General features: G+C 40.2%; 1 protein-coding gene across 7 annotated transcripts in view; it reads left to right on the forward strand.

Annotated features, from left to right (window-relative positions):
- The window catches only part of THOC2 (THO complex subunit 2), a 47,795-nt gene extending 34,233 nt beyond the window's left edge, over positions 1-13,562 (forward strand). For 2 of the 7 annotated variants that reach the window (XM_084212838.1, XM_084212840.1), the window contains 13 exons: positions 141-272; positions 355-539; positions 1,268-1,452; positions 1,732-1,837; positions 2,203-2,639; positions 3,467-3,525; positions 5,027-5,062; positions 8,974-9,111; positions 9,460-9,529; positions 9,604-9,761; positions 10,366-10,442; positions 10,544-10,591; positions 12,708-13,562. In XM_084212838.1, coding sequence (XP_084068964.1) covers positions 141-272; positions 355-539; positions 1,268-1,452; positions 1,732-1,837; positions 2,203-2,639; positions 3,467-3,525; positions 5,027-5,062; positions 8,974-9,111; positions 9,460-9,529; positions 9,604-9,761; positions 10,366-10,442; positions 10,544-10,571 — 1,611 coding nt within the window. In that variant the 3' untranslated portion in view covers positions 10,572-10,591; positions 12,708-13,562. Of the gene's footprint in view, positions 1-140; positions 273-354; positions 540-1,267; positions 1,453-1,731; positions 1,838-2,202; positions 2,640-3,466; positions 4,476-5,026; positions 5,063-8,973; positions 9,112-9,459; positions 9,530-9,603; positions 9,762-10,365; positions 10,443-10,543; positions 10,592-12,707 lie in introns of those variants that run through there. The other 5 variants (XM_084212839.1, XM_084212841.1, XR_014616429.1 and 2 more) reach the window with 4 other exon arrangements.
- Positions 13,563-22,500: the final 8,938 nt, after the last annotated feature.

Genomic DNA, 22,500 nt, shown 5'->3' on the forward strand with positions numbered 1-22,500 from the left:
ATTTCAACATAAATTAGCTAAAAAAATTAAGTGAGTCTTGCAAAGTGTGATTGTGTCTCATTCTTTAGAGTTTAGAATTTAGAATTGCTGGCTTTGTTTCCCAAAAAATAATTTTTTCCTATTTGTTGATGTGCATGTAGGAATGTGGCAACTATCCAGGCTTCCTAACTATATTACGAGCAACTGGATTTGATGGTGGAAATAAGGCTGATCAATTGGATTATGAGAATTTTAGACACGTGGTACACAAATGGCACTATAAATTAACTAAGGTAAATAGAGATTCCAGAAACCTTATGTTTTTGAATGTTTTAAAAAAATCCAAAACTTCATTAGATTTAATTTATGTTTTAGGCTTCTGTGCACTGTCTGGAAACAGGTGAATATACACATATCAGAAACATCCTGATTGTGCTGACCAAAATCCTTCCATGGTATCCAAAAGTGCTGAACCTGGGTCAAGCCTTGGAAAGAAGAGTACACAAGATATGTCAGGAAGAGAAAGAGAAGAGACCTGATCTATATGCATTGGCTATGGGGTAACAACAACTTATTTAAGAAAGTGGTTAAAAGTGGATCATGAAAGGCATCTAAAGACTCGGAACTGTTACAGTCCTAACATTTGATTTTTACCTTATCACAGAAGATTTCGCTATCCTGCATCTCGGTGCTGGCAGTGTGAATGAAAACATTCATTTTGTGCTGGATGATCACTAATTTCCTTTACAAGACTCTAGTAAAACCCTTAAAATAGTAAAGTTTTCTACTCACAAGAGCATAGCTTAATTTTAGAGAAATAGTATAGCAGCAAAGAGATAGGAGGGATAGTAGCAGGAAGAAAGCCAAGGGCTGTTGCTGCAAGACTGTTTAGATGTTGAAAGTGCATATGATTCTAAAATGCTTAGTTACATGTTACATCTTCCTGTGGTGAATGTGGAATCATCCTTGTATGCCTGAGGGGCAGTTCAGGTTGCCCTAACTGTGTGAAGTTTTGTCAGCAGTCAGTTTGTTCTGTGTGTTTGGCCAGGGTGTGTGTGTGTGGTGGTGAGGAAGAGGGTGTGGAGGTAGGGCTGCTTCTGTGTCTAGTGGTTTTGTTTGTTTTTCTTTTTCTTTTGAGCTCATCAATATAGGGGGAAGAAACTGCGTATCAGTTAGGAAAAACTGTGAAATAAATAACAGATGAACTGTTAGATTAGATCCACATTTAAGATTCAACCCATGTTTTGCTTTATGTTTGTGCATATTTAACAATCTGTGCGACTTGCAGCTATTCTGGACAGTTGAAAAGTAGGAAGCCTTTCATGATACCTGAAAATGAATTTCACCACAAAGACCCACCTGCCAGGAATGCTGTACCTGCAACAGTACAAAATGGGCCAGGTGGTGCTGGGATGCCTACGTCTCTCACAATAAATACAGTCAGACTGGAAGAGGGCACTACTGAGGAGACTGGTAAACAAACCTATGATAATTATTAAATTTATTTTTTAGTAGAATTTTTCCGACATTACAGGCATCTCTCAAAATTTGCCTCATTAAGCTAAAAAGAAAAAAATGTAATGCTAAATAGGATCAGTTTGTGTTCTTTATTTTGACTTGGTTTTGGGAGAGAGGATCCTGCTGCCTGTTTTAGCTGTTAACTACACATGACCTGACATCTACTTGTTGTATTTTAACCAGTAGGTTATAGATTAACTTGTTGAAATAGAGCTGTTCTTTCTTTTTTTTAAGCAGATAAACTAAAGGAGAAGTCTCAGGGTGTGGTGAAAGTTATTAATAAAACTGTCAACGCTACACCGAAGGTGACAACAAGCAATGGAAACAGTGCATCCAATAGGTGAGAAAAACTATTCTTGCACGTTCTCTATTTTCTTTCTTCCAAGCCACAGAAATACACTTGGAAATTACTTGCCTTTTAATTTTACTTCTGGGTTCTGTGTAAATAGTACCCATTTCTTTGAAGTTTAAAAAATGACATTATTTCTTTCAAATTGCAGTTTTACTGAGAAATGCGTTTCATTTCAGCTACAAAAGATAAATGAAACCATTTCCTTGTTACTGTTCTGATACAGAAACAGCAAATCTGAAATCTTAGTGTCTGCTTCAGGAAGTTCTGTCAAACATTCAGAAGTAAAACATCTGTGATAAAGCTAGAGCTGTGCTTTGTATCCATGCTAATTGGCCATTTTATTTTTGTTGCAGCAAAATTATTAAAGAGAAAGATGACAAAGAAAAAAGCGGGAAGGAAAAAGATAAAGAAAAAAAAGACAAGACTCCAGCTGCCACTCCGGAGATGAAGGCACTTGGGAAAGATGGGAAAGATAAACCAAAGGAAGAACGGGCAAACAAAGAGGAGAAAGCAAGAGAGATCAAGGAGAAAACACCAAAATCTGACAAAGAGAAGGAAAAGGTGAAGAAAGAAGAAAAAGCTTCAAAAGAAGAAAAGTCCAAGACGGTTGTTACCATCATTGAGTCAAAGTCAACTGCAGAAAAGGAGAGAGAAAAGGAGCCGTCCAGAGAAAGAGATCTAGCAAAGGAAATGAAATCCAAGGAAAATGCTAAAGGAGGAGAAAAGGTGCCAGTAGCTGGGTCCTTGAAGTCACCTGTTCCCCGATCAGAAACATCAGAATCTGAAAGGGGTAAGTTTGAATATTTAGTTTCTGTTCTTGTCTAGAAAAATAGAATGGGTCACTTGAAAAATCACTGAATGTCAAAAAATGCTACAGAATAAGTAAGATTTTGGCACTGGCTTTTCAATATGGTCAGTATCTAAAGGAGATGGTCAGAATATCTCCAAAAGGCAAACTATGGCAATGTGTGAACTTCACACATCTCCAGTGAATACTTGTGCTTACACAGCCTACCATTTTTTTAATGTAAGTCTAAATGTTCTTTTATAAAAATGTGTTAGTATAACTTTGACCATGTGAGTTTTGCAAGTGTAATGCAAAAACCTCTTGTGTGAGAGAGAGCTTCATGTCAACCTTTGAATTGGAAGAAAACAGTGAAAGATACAGGCATTTGCATCCTTAAGAAGGATGCAGAAAGCTTTATCAGTTTCTTCTTATATTAAGGGTGAGCAAATCCTTAAAGTATTATTTGAGGCTGATGTTGAGTTTTATATTTGTTCTGCTTAAGGCAAACCCCATAAGGGAGGACTGTAATGCTGTTCATAGGGTTCACCTGTTCAGGGTCTTCATAGAAATTCTGAAATTCAGATCCTGACTTCTATAAAATAGAAGTTTGGAGTGAGCATAATTTTGCAGCTGTTTGTTCACATTACTTTTGCTGCAAACTTTCATAAAGATGGTCAAGGTATGCTCCTAACTCTACATATCTTAAGGAAAATAAAATTCACATAGTGGTAAGAAATCTAGCTTGTGTTGGTACTTCAGAAAGTTATATTATTTGATTCTCAAACTCTTTGAGCTGTTTTAATAATGCCATTGTTCTGTTTTTTCCTCAGAACAAAAACGCCGCAAAGTTGATACACATTCTTCTCCGTCACATTCCTCAACAGTAAAGGTTAGTATAGCCTGAGGAAGGCAGCACCCATGTTAGGCTCACGAGTTTGGGATGCCAGTATTCGACTTCCTTCAAGTTTTGTGCCAAGTATACACTGGAACCACTGGAGGTTTTATGTTGCATTAGAAAATGCATTCCTTTTCTTTATTGGCGGACTGTCTTTTTTTCTATTAAAATATTTTTTAATTAACCAAAATAATGCTTCAAGGACCTAGCACAAATTTTGTAAAATAGTGTTTGGAAATTTCAAGAAAATTTTTACACAGAAGTGCCTCATTGCTTTAAGCAGTCAGTTTTTTTGGAGTGCAATGGTAGCTACAAGCAAATGAGTCTTTGCAACAGAGTGGAGCATATTTTTCTGCACTTCTTTGAAGAATCTGTAGCACTGAAGATTCCTGGATGATACGGGATGTACGATACCTCTGAATTCATCAGGCTTCTTGATGAGCATCATACCGATATGTGCCTTCTAAGGAGGAGTCTTGAAAGGAGTTCCATTTTAAAGTCTCCTTGGTGATCAGTTCTCCTGTAGTTGTGTATATTCAGTGCGCATGCAGCTTCTGTTGTACCTTCCCTTCGAGGTTTGTTTATTTCCAATGGGTTCCCACCATGTTGAGCCCTGCGTTACGATAAAACCAGATGTGGCCACCAAGCCTCCTACCCAGCAAAGAGAAACCCCAAGCACTCAAGCGCAGCACAAAACCATGGGCGTAGCCTACTTGAAGACTCAGGGTAGCCATTCCTTGCTCCATATTTATATTATTTCTAAACCATCTATGTTCATGGAATCTTTGAATTTGCAGTACGTTGAACATTTGCAACTGTAAGTTACCAATACTTCATCAAGAGCACTGTGATGGATTATATGGGTCTTTAAACTTCACCATCTTACCAACTTTAGAACAAGCTCTTCTCTTTTTCCTTTTTTTTCAAAGTACATCTTTTTCTATGTAAGATTTACTTGAAATATTTAACTTAATTTTGGAGAATTCAAATAGCTTTTACTAGTTTTGAGGAAACAAGTGACAGTGATAACTACTCAATAATGACATTTTTTATAAATAGCAGTGTAAGGTCATTCTAGCGTGACTTCTACCACATTTAACTGAAAGTGGAGAAGATACAGGTTTACAAGTATTTTAAACCTGGTTCACCTCTTGTTCAGCTATATTTAGAGATGACTACTTTTTCTTTATATTTTTGTCTAGCCAGGAGAGTGTGTTTTCACTCTTTTAGGAAAAATTAGATATAGACTTATTTTGTAGTTTATTTAATAGCAAAGTCTAGAGACTAGATGATGACTGTCTTTTTCCCCTCCCCCCACTTTCTTTTTAAAAAGTATTTCAGTTTCTAGCTTTATTCAAAGTATGGTATTAACATAAGATTTATTCCAGAAGAAGTAGCTGTTTTTTGTTTCAAGGGCACGGCCGTGCTTCCCAAAGTCCCTCTGGTTTCTGAAAACTATTCCAGCTCACGTGTCATCTCCGTTCATTTTCTACAGGACAACCTCAACGAACTCAAGGAATCTTCAGCAAAGGTTTGAATCTTTTAGAAACCAGCCAAGTTTATTTTCATGTTTTGTTGCAGAGAGAAATTAACTTTTGCTCTTGTGGCAAACTCCCATCAGAAATTCAAATTCCATTCCAGTAAATACTAGCATAGTAATAAGAGGATGGGTTTTTTTGTCCTGGTGTGTAACTTCTCTGTACAGGAGATATGGTTGATAATGTAGAAGCAACATAACAAAAATACCCTGAATTTACTTTTCTGTTAATATTTTGAAGAGATGTCATATGTCAGTGTCTCTTCTATTCCTCTCTAAAACTTTTGAATACACAGAAATGTCCTTATGGTTAAGCCATTTATTTGGCTGAAGAGCTGATAGAATAGCTAAAATAGTTCTTAGAATTGTTTGAGTGGTTTTGAATATACCAATTAGAGAACAGTAGTTAGCTAAAGAATAGTTGAGACGTCTCTGGAATATTGATACTCTTTCCCCATATAACTGTATTCATCTTCTAATACTACAGTATTGTGTTTCTAAGCATCAGAGACAGCCTCCTGAATTATCATCTTTGTGTATTTGCTTCCTGTAAATTCACTTCAGTTTCATTACCTTAGGAGAAGGGATACTAAAGAATCTTCTCAAGAGTTCATAGAATCAGAATCCCAGGTTGGAAGATACTTTCAAGGATCAGCTAGTCAAGGCTTTTTGGCAAAAAAAAAGTGGTATAGGCAGGCTGGCCCAGCACCCTGTCTAGCCAGATCTTCCAAGTGTCCAGTGTTGGGGAATCCATCACTTCCCTGAGGAGATACTCCAATGGCTGATATGTTCTTGGTGTGAAGTGATTCCCTCTTGTGTCCAACTGGAATCTTCCCAGGAGTGACTTGTATCCATTACCCATTATTTTCCCATGTTAAAAGGGCATCTCCCTTGGTAGCCACCCTTTAAATACTGGCACATGGTGCTAAGGTCTCCCCTAAACCTTCTCACGACTGAGCAAACGCTGTTCACCCTGCCTTCCCTCTCATGTCTGCTTTCCCAAGCCTTGGATCAGCCTTTGTGACCCTTCTCTGCACCATCTCCAGCCTGTCCACATCCTTCTTGCATAGCAGGGACCAAAAATGAGCACAGTGTTATGGGTGTGGCCTAACAAGCACTGGGAATATTCTATTTTAGACAGATTCTGTAACTATTTTGTTGTTCTTTTAGAACTCAAGCACATTGTAACTGTGGTACAGTAACAGTCACAGCCACTGCACACCTGCTGATACATCAGGGGATGTAACAAATCTTCTAAAGTTGCTGTTAAAGTCTTTGGTTACATGATCAGAACCAGTGTGTTACTAAACTGCACAAAGGTTTATCCCTGGGAAAATGCTGACCATTTGGACATTTTTCAATACCTTTTGGGTTTACCTAGGATTGCTTATATACACTTAATTTAAAAATGTGTTACGGATTTCCATGTTCTGTATTTACACTGTTGTTTTCGTAGTTATCTTTATGCAAAGTGTTCAGAACACTTTGTACATTTTAAATCAAAATAGCTGTGATCCTTTAATGGACACTCAGGTGGACTTTTTGTTTTTAATTGAATCTTTCCAATACCAACTGTATCTGATTATGGGGATAGTGTATATGGGAAACATCCTTAAGTCTTACCCTTGATGAAACTACAGTGTCTGGAGATCAAATCTAGATACTTCTATAAATCATCAACATATCTTGTATATGTAATTTTTTTTTAATTAGAAAAGTATAGTATTTGTCTTGAGCTTGCCTCTGCCTGAAGGCTGGTATATGGGAACCTGTAAAACCTCACTTTTCCCTTCCTTACTGTATGAGTCAAGATTCAGTTGGGTAATTGAAATTTTGTTTGTTTTCATTCCTTAAGCTAAAGTTTTATTTAAAAGTATTTATTTTACGTATTAGCACATTGATTTAATTAAGCAGGCAGTGGAACTGTTTGTAATCAAATTAACAGCAAACAGCTTTATTTTTCCAGTTAATTTGAAAAGTTATGTTTTAGAATTAACTGTAATGTGTTTGTGTAGACTTAGCTGGAAGTGTATTGCAGTTGTGTGACCTTTTAATGGATTTATTCTTTTAGTGTTTGGGGAACTGGGAGGTTGTCCAACCCATTCCCTCCTTTTCTAAATGTTCTTTTCTAGTTTTTCTCACTTAATGAACTAATCTTCCCTCTTCAGTGCCGTTCTAACAGACTTAAAGCAGTTCAAGGCAATGTTCCCTGTACATGGTGTAAGACAAGTTAAATGTTCTTTACTTCCATGTACTTATTTGGGGAAGGGATGGGATGTTCAGATGCCTGTAAGATTTATGAGTTTAGTTTCCACTAAAAGTTAAAATTCTAGCGCTGTTGTCTGCTTAGACTTTCTTTATTCCTGACTTTGCTCAGTTTCTAGAGCCAGACAATGGAAATACTGGTTTACACTGCAGGTTGTAAAATAAATGGTGCCAGACTTGAGTTAGGGTGTGTTGGTTTTTTCCCTTGCTTTGGCATTTGTCCAAGTTACAAACCACACCAAAGCACCCAAAATTTGATGTGTCATCAGCTGGCAGCATTGCTAGAAGCAAGGTGATAAAGTCTTTCTGGGTGAAGGAGGTGGGGCAGGATGGATGTAGTTTTCCAAAATTCTGCATTGGAATGGTAGAGGAGCAGTGAAATCTGTCATGAATAGCCGTGAGAACACAAGAACTGGAATAGGAGAAAGCAGAGCCATGGGGTTGCTCTTTTCTCCTGTGGAAAGCAACTCTAGGAGACAACTGAATGGGGCTGTTTAGAGAAAACATATTTGCATGTCATTGTCAGCAAAGAAGAGAGCAGGAATAAATTTACTTGTGGAATGGCATTGCAGGAAATTGAATAAGAAAAGAGGAGTGAGCGAAAAGCAAAAAGAAGTACCTAGTGCAAGAAGTATTGAAGGTTCAGTCTGTTGTAGGAGAATAAAATTCCAGTGAAATAAAGGGAAAGAGACCTAAATTTTGTCAGTGTGACTTTTAACATAGAATCACTAACATCAGGTTTTGGTAAGTTAAACATTTACTGAAACTGGAGAAGGACGGGATTACTTTAATTTTGAAAGTTGAAACACTAATTGGTTTGGTTCAAGTGTTATCTTGATTGTTTTAAACTAATCTTCCATTTCCCTCTTTTGTTGGTGTCCTTTTAAGTAAGGTGTCTCTCTAAAAAGAAATACAGAGCACATTTTAGTAAAGATATTTTTGTCCCCAGATAAAATTGTTAACTTATGGAACTGGGGAAAGAACAAAATATACTGATTTAAATCTGTGTGCTGGTGTAACTTAAATACCAAGGGAAGTGGTTTTAATTTAAAATGTGCTCCTAATATATTTTTTAGATCTAACTATATAATTGTTTTTAAAAAGACAGATATAATTACTGTAATGTATCCATATTTATATAACAGATGTCCTGCCTGTTTTATGAAGTTTACCAGAATTGGTTAGAAGAGATAGTGAAATAACAATCTAGAACATATTAGAGAAATTAATAATTATTTTCTATGTGTAGCTGTTTTTCTCATTTGAAGGTTAGAAATTAGATTAAAGACATTACTCAAAGTATTGTCTTAAATAATGCAACCTTCATATCCTGTTCCTGTAGCCCTGTGTCTGATTTGTGTTCTTGCATCCAACAGTCCTGGTGAACAGTGTTGTGTGTTTTTAATATAAATATTTCAGTTAGGAGGAAATATTGTTGAATTGAGTAAATTGAGTAAAAAAGCTGTAGGTTAAATTATAGATGACGAGTTTGAACATGTCTTCAATCACTCTTTGTTTTGTTAATAAAGTATTTATGTTTAATATTTGAGCTAGATCTGATATGTTAGAATAAGACTTCTTTTTATTTACATGTCTAGGAATACATACTAATATTTGGTGATGTTGCCTTAATTTAACAGCACTACATAAACCACACTACTCCAACACTGTCCAAGAGTAAGGAGAGAGAAGTGGAGAAGAAAGATTTGGACAAGTCAAGGGAAAGATCCAGAGAGAGAGAGAAGAAAGATGAAAAGGACAGGAAAGATCGGAAAAGGGTTGGTGACATTTTTAATGAACTAGTTCAGACAGTTGGTATGTCCTTTGAAAGCTTTCTGTTCCAAGCCCTTGCAGTAATAATTGGCTGTACAGCCCATTTGAGCAGAAGTGATCTATATCAGAGGTGGCACTTTTGTTCTGTTACTTTTTCAAGGGTTGGTTTGCACTAATGTTTTCAAACCTCTGCTCCCTCCAAACTGATCTCCAGAAACTTCACACAAGATGTAGCACCTCAGTTACATTCTAAGTATTCAAAAATTAGTTCTCCAAAATAAGAATACAAGCAGGTGCTACTTCAGGAGTATGTTTTAGTCTGCTAACATCTGCATAATTGTATTTGGTGCCAGGATCATTCAAACAGTGACCGAGAGGTACCGCAGGATTCAACTAAACGACGCAAAGAGGAAAATGGCACAAGTATGTATTTTACTTTTTGGGTGTTTGTCAGGCTTTTGCTTGTTGTGAATTACAACTTTCTGTTCTGTTTTTAGCTGGTTCTTCAAAACATAGCAAAAGTGAAAGTCCTTCTGATTCCCCTCGCTTAAATGAAAAGGAGAAGGAGAAAAACAAATCAAAATCTTCAGGAAAAGAGAAAGGTGATTCAATCAAGGCAGAAAAGATGGAGAAGAGTTCCTCTGGTAGCAAAAAGGTAAAATAACCTCTTCTCTTGTTTATTTGTTGTTGTTGCTGACAGAACGAGTTGATATTTTTTTCCTAAAATTTACTGCTGCTTTGTAGCCTAAATTTAAAAGATATCCTGTGAATGTGTAAGACAATGCTTCTGAAACTTCTGATATCTTGTGGCTTTAAATATCTTAGCAGTCACTCATGGCAGGAGCAGGATAGTTTGGAGGACTAGTTCATTTTGGCAGTAGCCAGGAAAATTCAGAATTTACAGGTTCTGAATAATCTAAAATATTTGCAGACTGCTCTTAACTTACATATAAACTAGCCTGTAATTCAGATTTCCACATGCACAGCACAGCTTCTTTTGGTGAAAGCAGGTATGTTGCGGTTATATTTGTATTCACCGAACTGTGGTTCCCACTTGCAGCTCTGCTGCTGGCACTAACCAGGGAGGTGGATGAGAAAGAAAATAATCTCAGAAATCACAGAAGCTGAGTACTGTCATTTTGAGTGATGATTGTTTTTTTAAGCTGTGTCCAGTTATAATGTTAAATATTACAGTCTTCCTAAAAGTCCTGTACAGTGGGCACCATAATAAGCTATTTTCCATATGTGTATTTTTAAAGGAATCAAGACATGATAAAGAAAAAACAGAGAAGAAAGAAAAGCGGGACAGTACTGGGGGGAAAGAAGAAAAGAAACAATATCCTTTTAAACACTGACATTTCAGAAAATTTCTGCAAATGAACTTCCTTTTATTATATGTAGCAAAATACATATTTTTTTCCTTAACAATGAATTTACTCATAAATCTTCAGACAAGCATAGATAATGAAGATTCTTTCAGGAAAGGTAAAAATATTTGCTACTTAATTTCTTTGATTTGGTATCTCCCATGGGCCCTGTTAACTGGTAATGGATATATAGACAAAACAGCCTAAAATCACCCAGGGTGGTTGGATGGTGTTTTGGGGGGTTTTTGCTTGTTTTGTGGGGATTTTTTTTTTTTTTTTGATTGATGGTGTTTCATGTTTGGGGTTTTTTGTGAGTATGGGTGGGTTTGGGTTGGGTTTTAAAAATAGTATTATTATTTATATTTTAAAAATATTATTAGTATTTAAAATTTTTATTACTGCTTGAGGAGAAAAATATTTCCCTGTCATCATTGCAGAGATGATACAGATGCTCAGATTTTTTTGGGGGGGGAAAAAAGAAGAGGCAGAGGATATGGTGTGTCAGCAGTGGTTGGTGGAGTTGCATCTTTGTTGCTTTTTCCAAGAAAAGTTGCCATACAAAAGCCGAGGTGGATTTATGTAATTCTTTTAGTCATCAGCCTTGATAATCTACATGTTACTTAGCAAAATCTTGCCTAATATGTAGCAAACTCAAGTTTTGTATCTTCATCTTACTTGCACAAAAGCAATAGCTTTTAAACCACAATGCTACACGGTGCAGTTGGTCAGCTCATTGTCTCTGCATAATCTTTTATCTGGTCTTATCTGAGGAACAAGATAAAGGAAAACTTGGGCATGGAAACATGGACTATTTAAAGAAAGAAAAGAAACTTTAGAGTATTTTGAGTAACCTTTATTCAGACTGGGACTTCTGGAAGAATTAATTGTTCTTTGTAGTTGATGGGGCTCTGAATGGTTGGGGCTTTTTTCAGACCTGTGGAGCTATGTGGACACTTAAATTTTGTTTTATAGGTATTAGGGCAGGTTTTTTTTCTCCTCTACACTGAGCCATTTTAAGAGTTTTGAAATGTTTTGTTTTCAGTTATATGGGAAGGAAAGTGTCACAGTGAACTTAAATTAGTTAACTTATCTATCCAACTTTAGTCACAGACTGCTATTAATCTTTATACATAAGGCACTTAATGAAAAGGAAAAAAAAATTTGGATGTCTGAGAAAAGTCTCCACTCCTGGATTGTGACCTCAGAGCAAAGGGGGCTTATTTGAAAAAGGATCTCATGTTCCATTTGGTGTCTGGGCTCATCCAGCCCCGGCAGCTGAGGGCATGTAAGTGAGGGGTTTGGGTAACACAGCGTGTGCTGGTACCTGCTGCCCTTTGGTGGTAAAAAGATGGGAGTTCAGGTTATTGCTTCTTACTACTATTTATTTTTATCTTCTTGAAATAATGAAAGATACTTCTGTGAATATTTTCTAAACTGAAAACTATGAGCATTCTCTGGAAAGAATTTGCTGGAATTTTCTTGGCTCTGTTCCTCATAGCTGTTATTGTCTGATCACTGTAGAAGAATCCCAGCTTTTCCCCTATTCTTTTAAATGCTGCTTTGGAACAGAAGGAAAAAGGCAGTCTTGGTAAATGAAGTTCACTACTAAGCACTTACAGCTTCTTTAATAATAAAATATGAAGTTTTGTCTTGACTAGCAATTCAATATAGAGTGAGGATTTAAGGATATAAAGTCATTAGTTAAAAAAGCACAACTATGTTCTGCTGAGTGTAAATAACAAGTGCTCAGGTAAATGTCAGTTGTACTGTGGAATTCACATCCAGCTGTGTAATGGGCTGGAGCTTCTGGCCTGGAACACTGACAGCACCCCACTGTGTGCATAGTGAAGTATGAAAAAGTGCTTTGTATAGCAGCACAGTTGTGGAATCTTATCCTGTGCTCCTGTTAAATCTTTGATATTGTTCTCCCTAATGTACAATGTCTGATTGGCTGCATTTATTTCTTGCCTAATTTAGAGCTAGTAAGATTTTGAGGGGGTTGCACTTCTAAAGGAGTTTCTACCCTCACAAGTGACTACTTGTTTCCTATTTGTATGTTTAAATTAGTGTTTCACTACTTACAGGGCAGTGTTCACAGTAATGTAGTTCTTGCTATGGAATGATAAAAATAATTTCCCCCCTCATTCTGGACTTGTGAATGAAATAAGATGTGAAGTTGCGAGATCAGTGTTCATTTGAACATCTAATTCTAATTATGTACACCTTTGTTGCAGGTGACATTGAAATGGGAAGATATCCAGCTGTGACCAGAAATGTATTTTCCAGAGTATAGATTGCACAGAAAATTGTGAATGAAGAGGACCCATCTGCATCTCCTTAAATTATTCAGTTCTCTGCTTTATTTCCCCATGCTAAGGACTTAATTGTTAAGTTGTACATTACTGTATTTTTAACTTGTTGCTTAGTTTCTTATACATTTATTTTCAGTACCTGGCTGAAAGTGTTACCTGTTCCATATTTTAGCACAATGTGCTGCAAACAAACAGTTGCCATAGTGCAAATGAGGTTTCATGTGTACATAGTTCCACTTTAGTTTGTCGAAAATACTGCCTGAGTGTAGTAATTCTTTCAATTTGAAATTGCATTCTTTTAGATGTTTGAAAACCACAAATAAACAGTTATTGAACCTTTTTGGATTTACCTCATTTAAACTCAGTTTTTATTTATTACTTGGCCTGTTTTTAATATCGGTAACTAAAAAAAACAAAGTTAAGTGGGAGCACTGTTTTCATGCAATGCTTAGGGAATATTTGTATATTGTGTATAACGTTGACTTGTTTAAAAAAACAGTGAATGAACCCTGTCCCATCCCAATCTAAACCTGTGCTCAGTTGTCCCTTGTCACACCTTTTGTTTGTCATGTTGTTTTTAGATTGATTGGAAACGCTCTCTTCAAAACTGAAATAAATTAAGTTTCAGTTACAGCTACAGGAGCTTTGTATTGCTGAACTTTAGTCTGAAAATTTCACAATGACATTTTTAAAAAAAAAAAAAAAAGAATTTTTTTATCTGCTAAATTCTACCAGTGTAACCTTTTTTCTAAATAAACAATAGTTTTCTCAATGGGTCGTAAATCATTCTCTGTGTGGTTACTTTATTACTTCTCTGGATTGTTATGAAAATTGGATGTTAGTTGGAATCATGGCGGGGCTGGTTCCTGTCCCTCTGTCCCTGCCCTTTTTTAGATGCCAAGGGCTGGTTGTGCAGTGTGGTGCCTGCTGTGAAGTGACAGATGTGCTGCCCTTCTCCAGTGGTTTCCGGGAGCTCCAGGTTTGCCTTCCTGCATTCAGCCAAGTTTACACCTTTCTTTTGAGCCATTTGTCCCTGGTCTAAATGCCATTAAAATCTCTGTTTTGTATCAAATGTTAGTACTATTAAATACAGGGACTTGTCTCTTAAATATTTTGGGGTTTTGGTTTGTTGGGGTGTTGGTGAGATTTTAATACAGGATAAAGGGAATTTTGATCAAAAGTTGAGCATCTCTGGTACTGTATGCTTTCAGTAATTTGGGATTTGGAACAGAAGTATGTTCTCTTGATGTGTGTTTGCTAAATACTAAATATTAAGAAACTGTAGTGCTTATAGACTTGGTCAGTAAAACTCTCCTGATTATTTTTGCTCTGATTACTGACTGAATCATAGAAGATTGCAAATCCTGGCCCTGCAGTGGAAGAAGGACACAGACAAACTGGGAAGAGCATTGGGAAAGAGTTATCCAGCTAATTTGAGGTGAGAAAGAATTACTAAAAAGAAGAGTAAGTAAGCTAAATACTCAGGTTCTTTTAATTACCTCATGGGGGCAGTCTGAAATGAAGCACTTCAATCAAAGTCGCGGCAGTCCCTGGGCTTCCCTGCGGTGTGAATGAGCTGGGGCTTCGGGCGGGGCTGGCCGCCGGCCTTCCCGAGGTCAGCGTGGGGCTCTCTGAATACCGTGTGATCTCCGGAGACCCACCTGTGATCCCAGACACTGCCCGGGACACTGAAACAGTAATTCCCAATTCAGCTTGGAGAAGCGTGTGCCTGTCCTGGCAGGAGGTTTGTGCCCAGCTGCGCTGCCGCGGGCTCGGTTTGCACATCCCGGGAAGCAGTGGGGAGAGGAGAAGGGTGTGGGATGTTACACTGACCCTGTCACGGGTCTGGCCAGGGCAGACACACCCCCAGCCACCTGCAGCAGTCAAAAGGGGAGGATTAAACTTGGTGCTGTGGCTGGGATAATTTGGATGTGCTCTGCAATGTCCTGATTTCCTAAGAGGGGGCACAGGAACAGTTTCTGGCCAAGTTCATGCCTGTTGGGAGGGTTTTCTCTGCAAAGGACAGCTGGTCCTTCTGGTCCTTCTTCCTTATGTGGGTCTCTGCAGGGACTCAGGTGCATTTGTGGTGATGGGAGTTTCGTATAGGGAGTACAGCCAAGGGGAATCAGTGAGTCCCAGGAGTCAGTGAGGGCTGGGGAAAGCATGGAGCTGGCTGGGTGTGCCACTGGCACACTCATCGACTTTGTGCCCAGGTGGCTGAGAAGGCCATCCTGGCTTTCATCAAACAGTGTGGCCAACAGAACCAGGGCGGTGACCGTCCTGTGCTGGTGAGGCCACACCTCAAATTCTGTATCCGTGTCTGGGCCACTCACGGCAGGAAGAACACTGAGGTGCTGGAGCATGTCCAGAGAATGGCAACAGAGCTGGGGAAGGGTCTGGAGCAGGGAGGGGTCTGAGGAGAAACAGCTGAGGGAGCTGGGATGTTCAGCCTGGAGAAAATGAGGCTTGAGGCGACCTAATAACTTTCTACCTCTCCCTGGAAGGAAGCTGTTGCCACCTGGGGTCAGTCTACCCTCCCTGGCAACAAGCAACAGAACAAGAGGAAACAGCCTCAAGTTGCCCCAGGGGAGGTTTAGATTGGATGCTAGGGAAAGCTTCTGCCCTGAAAGGTTGATCAGGCACTGGAATCGGCCGCCCAGGGCAGCGGTGAAGCCACCATCCCTGGAAGTGTTCAAAAGTGTGTATGTGACACTTAGGGCTGGGTATTAGATCATAACAGCTGGGTTAAGGGTTGAACTCAATGGTTAGTCTTTCCCAACATAAATGTTTTTATGATTTGAGATGATTGTGGGGAAGAGGAAACAGAGCTGGGAGGGTGGGCAAGCAGCCCCACCCTGATCCTGGCCCATGGTCCTGCAGGAAAACCTGGTACCCAGAACCATTAATTAAGCCCTAATGTGATGTTCTAATTGCTCTGTATAATCTGCAGCATCTTTGATAGGTCACAGCTTCAGCAATTTTATAATAAGGTGTTTTCCCTCAACACTGGCAAACGTCCCTTGTTTAAAGGTCACGGGAATATTAAATAAACATCATTTATATTTATTTGCCTCAGATCAAACCACAGCTCTTACATTAATTTTGGAGGATTTTTTTGGCAATTAGACCGCTCAGGCCCTATTTGGAAATCAAATGCAATATTTATCGAAAGGCTTGGAACGATATTAAAAATCAGCTTCAAACCAGAGAGCGGGGCAGGCGATGCTCGGGCTCATCCCGCCGTGCCGGCCGCTGCATGTCAGTGTTGCGCCGAGCACGGCAGGCACAGCCGGGCCCCCTCCCGAATCCGCGGCTTCCTGAGCTACAGAGCTGCAGAACGCTCTGGGTTCCATGGGACCGTGAAATCACCGCGTTCCAACCCTCTGTCGTGGTAGGGATGCCGACCCTAGACCAGGTTGCTCTGAGATTTGAATGCTTCCAGGAAAGGGGCAGCCACAGATTCTCTGGGCACCTTCACAGGGAAGAACTTTCCCCACATATCCAATCTAACCCTACTCTCTTCCGGGTTAAAGCCTCTGCCCCTTGTCCTATCACTCCATGGCTTGTAAAAAGTCCTTCTGCAGCTCTCTTGTAGCCCCTTTAGGTACTGGAAGGTGCTCTGAGGTCCCACCAGAGCCTTCTCTTCTGTGCGCTGCGCAGTCCCAGCTCTGGGGCTGTTTCCAGAGGAGAGCGGCTCCAGCCCTCTGAGTTTCTTTGTGGCCCCTCTGGACTCACTCCAGCAGGTCAATGCCCTTGTGTGTGGCCTCCAAAGCTGGGCACTGCTCCAGGTGGGATCTCAGAGGGGCAGAGTAGGGAGAGTACAATAATCTGCCCCGACCTGCTGGCCATGGCTCTTGTGATGCTGCCCAGGATGGTTTCTGGGCTGTAAGTGAGCATAAGTTATCCCACAGTTACCCCCTTTCCCCCAGGGCCCTTCATGCCCCCCTGGCCCTGCAGCAGGCGCCCAGCCCTTGTGTCCTCTCCCTGCTCTTGTGGCACTGCCCCCAAACCTGCCCACATCACCTGGCCCAGGGCCCAGGCCCTGCTCTCCCACACTCTGCTCTGCTCCTGGATTCCTTCAATCAATTTCTGGTGTTACATCACACCCTTCCCTACTTGTTACAGCATATCAAGCATCTGCCACATGCTCATTAATTGGTCAATTACTTTATTTATGTGCTAAACATTATCTAAAGCACCAGCCATTACCAACATCGTGGCTTTGGTTTGTGTTGTGTATTTTTTACAGGCTTTAAGTGCTTTACCTTCTCCTTGCCATGAGGGCTGGGGTGCGTGCCTGCACCTCTGTTAACCCTCTGTGGTCCAGTCCCCAGCTCAGTCCCATTCCTGAGCCCTGTGCTGGTCCCTGCCCTGAGAGGGCAGGTCAGTAATCACTGCCAAGTTTCCCAGCCCTTCCTCAGAGCCATTTCTCTTTGGATTTATCTTGTTTTCTACTGCTGCCTTCAACTCCTCTCTGCCTGAAATTAGGATGAAATAAGTAAACCCCGAAGCCACAAAAAACAGATGATGGGAGAATGCCCCACAACTGTCTGCTGGGGCAGACATCCTGGTTTTGATCTGCTGCTACAAATCAGCCCTGGGTTCACCCTGAGGTCTCAGCTCTGTCTGTTAGCTTGGAGGTGCCAACAGCCTTCTCACCAGTGGGAAATTGCTGCAGAACAGGATCTTGTCCTCTTGCTCTGCTGTGAGATGTCCTGTCATTCTCAAAATGCCATGATGGCATAAATAATTAAAGGCTATAACACTTCAGTGATAGAAACAGCAATAAATAAACACTTGGTGTGTGCACCAAGGTTTTGTTATTCTGCCCTTGGTGTCAGCCCATGGAGGCACCACCATCCAGCACATCAGTCAGCCAGAGCTGGTGTCCTGCAAACCAGCTCTGCAGGAGCTTCCAAGGAGCTTCCCCAGCTGCACCAGGGAAGGGCAGAGGTTTTACTGCTGCCCTGGCTGGAAGGTGTGTGTGGCAGCTCCTGGGCTCACACTCCTCTCTGGGTGCTGCTCCTTGCCTGGTGGGGCAGCTGCTGCCTGTGCCTGCACCCAGGGGAAGCTGGAAACCATTTCTGTTGATGCTGCTGCAGTGATGGTGCCACACTACAAACCAGTCTCAGTAATTTCTCTGTTGGTAACTGATGAAATAAAGACAAGAAAGCAGCACAGAGTCAGAGCAGGACTGGGATGTTGATGGGCAGATTTTGGCCAAACCTGCTGCTCACAGGGCACACGTAAGAGGAGTGTCCCACTCGTGGTGCTGGGGCTGCAGCCTGGGGCTCCTGGGCTGGGACAGTGCTCCAGGGCGTGCCCTGGCCCTGCTCCTGCTGGCCCACGGTGTAATGCCAGCCTGGGCCCTTCCTGTGCCGCAGGAACAGGGTGCTGCTGCTGCTCCTGGGGACACTGTGCTCCCTGACACCAATTTCAGATGTATTATATTCTTGGTAAATACTACTATGAAATTTATAATATCCATGCAAATATTATCTCTGTACTTAAATCCTTTAGATTAATTGAATAGAGCTATCGTTATCCAGATCTTGTTTATGTATTGCTGCCTGCAAAATAGAGCCCATTTTCCAGACTGAAACGATGAATATGGGCACCAAAGACATTTTGTAATTTAATTGCAATATCCATGACATAATATTATTTTAATAACCGTAAAGAACAATTGTTTTTGAAAAAATAAGTGTTGCAGTGCTTTGAACAAAACCTTTGAGGGAAAAACTACACCACAATGATACAGTATTTATTTTATTTTGTTAGGTGTGGTGTGCCATGGGAAAGAGCTGCTATTGGTTTGGATTTTTGGGCTCAAACCTGAGCACTGTTGAGGTCCTTCTGCTGCCACTGATGGCTCTTGCAATTTGATGCATTACTCTGAATTTTTCCTTATATCATTATTCCCCACCTGCAGAACTCTAGAGACAAGGCCATGCTGGGGTGTGTTGGAGCCCACGCAGCTCTGCTGCCATTGCTGTAGTCTGTGTAACAGCCAGGTTTTGGCCCAAAGTGCCCTGCCCTTGGGGCCCAGGGAGGCTCCAGACATCTCCTGCCTCCCATTGTGTGCCCCCAGACCCATGTGAGGCCATTCCCCCCCATCCCAGCTGGCCAGGCTCTCCCAGCTCATTGGGTGCAGCTGTGCCATTTGCCACAGCCCTGCCTGCCCCGTTTCACCTGACATATTTATTAGAAAAACGTAACACCCACTGTGCAGGATCTGTGAGCCCCTGGTAGGGCAGCAGGGCAGTGACTGCTCACTCAGGGCAGGGCTGGCATCAGCCTGGGGCTGGGCTCAGTGGGCACATGGAGCCCTGCTCGCTGACACATTTTGGCAGCTCTGGGGGAAGGCAGCACAACTCACCCCCAACAGGGTGCTCCTTGCATCTTGCAGGATCAATCAGTTTCCATCATCGAGAAAATAAAAAATTGGTTGTTTTGCAGGTTAGCAAACCAGGAATACCCATTTCCCAGCAGCATCCTCAGTTCAGTGTGGGGGCCCCTAAGCTGGCCAGGCTGGAAAGGCTTTTGAGGCTTTCTCTGGTCTAGAGAAAGATGTTCCTGCCCATGATGGGGCTGCTGGATGATCCTTCCAACCCAAACCTTTCCAAAGTTCTGTGGTAAACATCTGAGGAGCATCCCAGACTGGTCAAAGGGAGCTCAGTAAGGAGGGGCTCTTTATCCTCTGAAGAAAAGAGAAGCAAGCTCTTTAATTTCTTTTTCTTTACAATTTTATTTACAAAATGTATTAAAACTCTTTGTACAACACCTCATCAAAATGAGGCTCAGTAATTGATGTCCACACATGCAGTTTATGCTTTTACAGCCATTAGTTTGCTTGGCAATTTTTCTGCTCACTCAAGTGCAGTTTCAACAACCAAAAATAGGAACTTAAATTACAAAAAAAAAAAACCAAAAAGAGGAGGAAAAAAAAAGAAAAAGGAGAGAACCCCCTAAGCCCCTGAAGCAAAACAAATTTAAAAAAATATACCAAAACAAATCATCATGAGACTACTGCCAAACTTCTGATAGCTTGAAGTTGGTAGCCAGAATTGGTAAGCACTCAACACATTTTAGATTTACATGCAAGTTTAAAAAATATCGAACCATTTACCAAACTCCCTTCACTGGTGTGAAGCCTCCACTCTTAAAAATTGATCTGATAAACATACATATTTTATACAGCTTTTAAGAAAAATGTTTGTTTTAAATACAACTCATAACTGCACAGCTTTAGCTCACCCTTGCTGGGGACGTGATCATGTTCAGAAGTTGAAAAAAAATCAGTTTCATGAAAAGAAAATGAAAACAAAACATTTTTTTGTCAATATCTCGTTAAAAACTTGAACAATAAATTATTCTCCTATGAGCTTTTAAAATGATTTTATATTACATTTTGTTGGAAATACATATTTTTAACAAGACTTTTCTTTTTATTATTTTTTTGTTTTTTGTTTGTTTTTAAATCCTATTAAAAGTTCAAATCTATCATCAGCAAACTAAATGCCTAAGGGTCAAACTGGTTTAAATGAGTTTCTTTTTCACTGTATGTTATTGATGAAATAAAACTCTATCATAAACTACGGAAAATACATATTGTCGATTAGAGGTAATTAGTAAGCAGATATTCCATTGAACATTTCCCAAGTGATTGACAATATGTTTAAAGTTTTGTGGGTTTTTTTTTTCTTTTTCTTTTTTTTTTTAAATTTTTATTTTTTATTTTTAGAGATGAAGCTAAATAGTTTCCAGGCAGAGGTTCAAGGCTGAAATGCTGCTAAGATGTTGGATGTGAGTAACAGTGAGCTCCTCCTGGAGTGCGGCGTCCTCCTCACAGAGAGGCAGGGACAGGAGCATCCTCTCACCAGGCATGAAACAAGAGCTGGCAGGAGCTGATATAATATAACAGTACTAGCAGGAGTCATGTTAGATCGCTTACTATTACTCTGGAACTGCAGCTAAACTGGAGTTACTGTCCTCTTCCCTTGCTCCTGTGTTACAAGGGCCGGTACCGAGGAGCATTAGCTGAGCACGGGGCTAGGTGGGAGAGAACTGGGGAGAAGCAGAAGCAGGCCTGGGAAAAACTAACCTGCCTTTCTCTTGCTTCATTGCTTGATATTAAACAGTGAATTAAAATGCAAATGCACAGCAAGAAAAGAGATATATGGTCTGAACTTAAACAGCAAGTAGCTTTTCCTTTTTTTTTTTAATTTTAAAAGCCACCCAATGTCATTTTAATAAAGCACCTGTAGGTATGCCTGATGATAGAACAGAAAAAAAGGAATGCAATATTTTCTTCCCGCACTTTAGCTACCTTGTCAAGAAATTAATTTACTGATCTGGAAGCAAGACATGCAGTTCCACAAATTACCTTCTTTTGGATTTACAGATTCACAGTCATTGACCTTAATTGGTTTGAATGCACGGATTCTTTCCCTCCTTTTGCTGCTATACAGAATTGCTCAAATTAGCTGGAGAGGTTAAAGTGGCTCAGAAAAAAAAATAAAATGACACCACTGTAAGTAAATACTGAAACATCTTGACATCAGCTCATACAAGCAGTGGCAGGCCAGTCCGCGTTTGCACGCAGCAGATTTCTGAGGCTTTGTGTCAGGAGGAGATTCATAATTTGATACGATTGGGGTGGCTGATGAAACCAGCTGCAGCTGCTTTCAGGACACAAGTTCAGTTACTGTGCAGTGGTATCAAAGAATGGCTTTTGTTGCACTGATCTTTTTTTACAAGAACTTTTTTTTTCACACACAAAATCTTGTTACCAGTCCTTTTCTTTTTCCCATTTGCTTCTTTTTTTCTTTTCTTTTCCTCTCTTCTTTTTCTTTTACTTCTTTGAAGCAAAGCAAGAATATTTCAGTGATGGTTTGCATTGTTGTGAGTCTCAGAGTCTTCCATAAGGCACTGAAGGAAAAAATACCAGTTTTTCCTATTAAAAGTACATTGCACCATCATCAATGCGTGTCATGCCTGACACCTCGGAGAGAGTACAACTGGCTCAGATGGTCCAAATCCACGAAGTAGCCACATTCTCTGCTGCTTTTTGTCTTGCGTGCTGTCAGGGTGAAGATCTAAAATAAAACCAGAGAGATTTCATCACTGCCTGGCAGCGAGGGGCAGGGGAGCTCAGCCCATGGAGAGGCACAGATTGTGGGCAAGGGGCTAACCAGGCCTTTTCAGAATCATTTGTCAGCAATTCAGCTCTACTTTTTCTGCTTTAGAAATCATGAAGAAGTGGTAGAAACATTTAGAAAGCAGTGTAGAAGGTTTTGTTGTATTGCAAGTGTTTTTTGAAACTTCCTATAAGCACTTACCTGATCTGATTATAGCTTACAAAACAAAGAGGAAGAGATTGGTGACAAGAGAGATGAGAATTCTGATTATAGTGATTTTTAAAGCAATTAACAAAATGCTTTCATTTGAACTAGCACGATGCTGGAGAGAGGAGTTACTCATTTCAGCACTAAGCCAGCTACCCATGTGTATAGAACAGAATTGTACCCTTCTGATCCTACTTCTGATCGGGGAAGAAATTTAAATGACTCATACTTAAAAACTACCACAAGATGGTGTTTCAAAAGCCTCTTGCAGCAGCTCCCTGGTGCACACAACAGAATAGCACAGACAGCTGAACAAAGGGCAGAGAAGGAACAGGCAGAGGGTTTGCTCCCGGCCCGCAGCCGTACCC

The sequence above is a fragment of the Fringilla coelebs genome (genome assembly GCF_963513975.1).
Source record: "Fringilla coelebs genome assembly, chromosome: 11".
NCBI classification, from domain to species: Eukaryota; Metazoa; Chordata; class Aves; order Passeriformes; family Fringillidae; genus Fringilla; species Fringilla coelebs.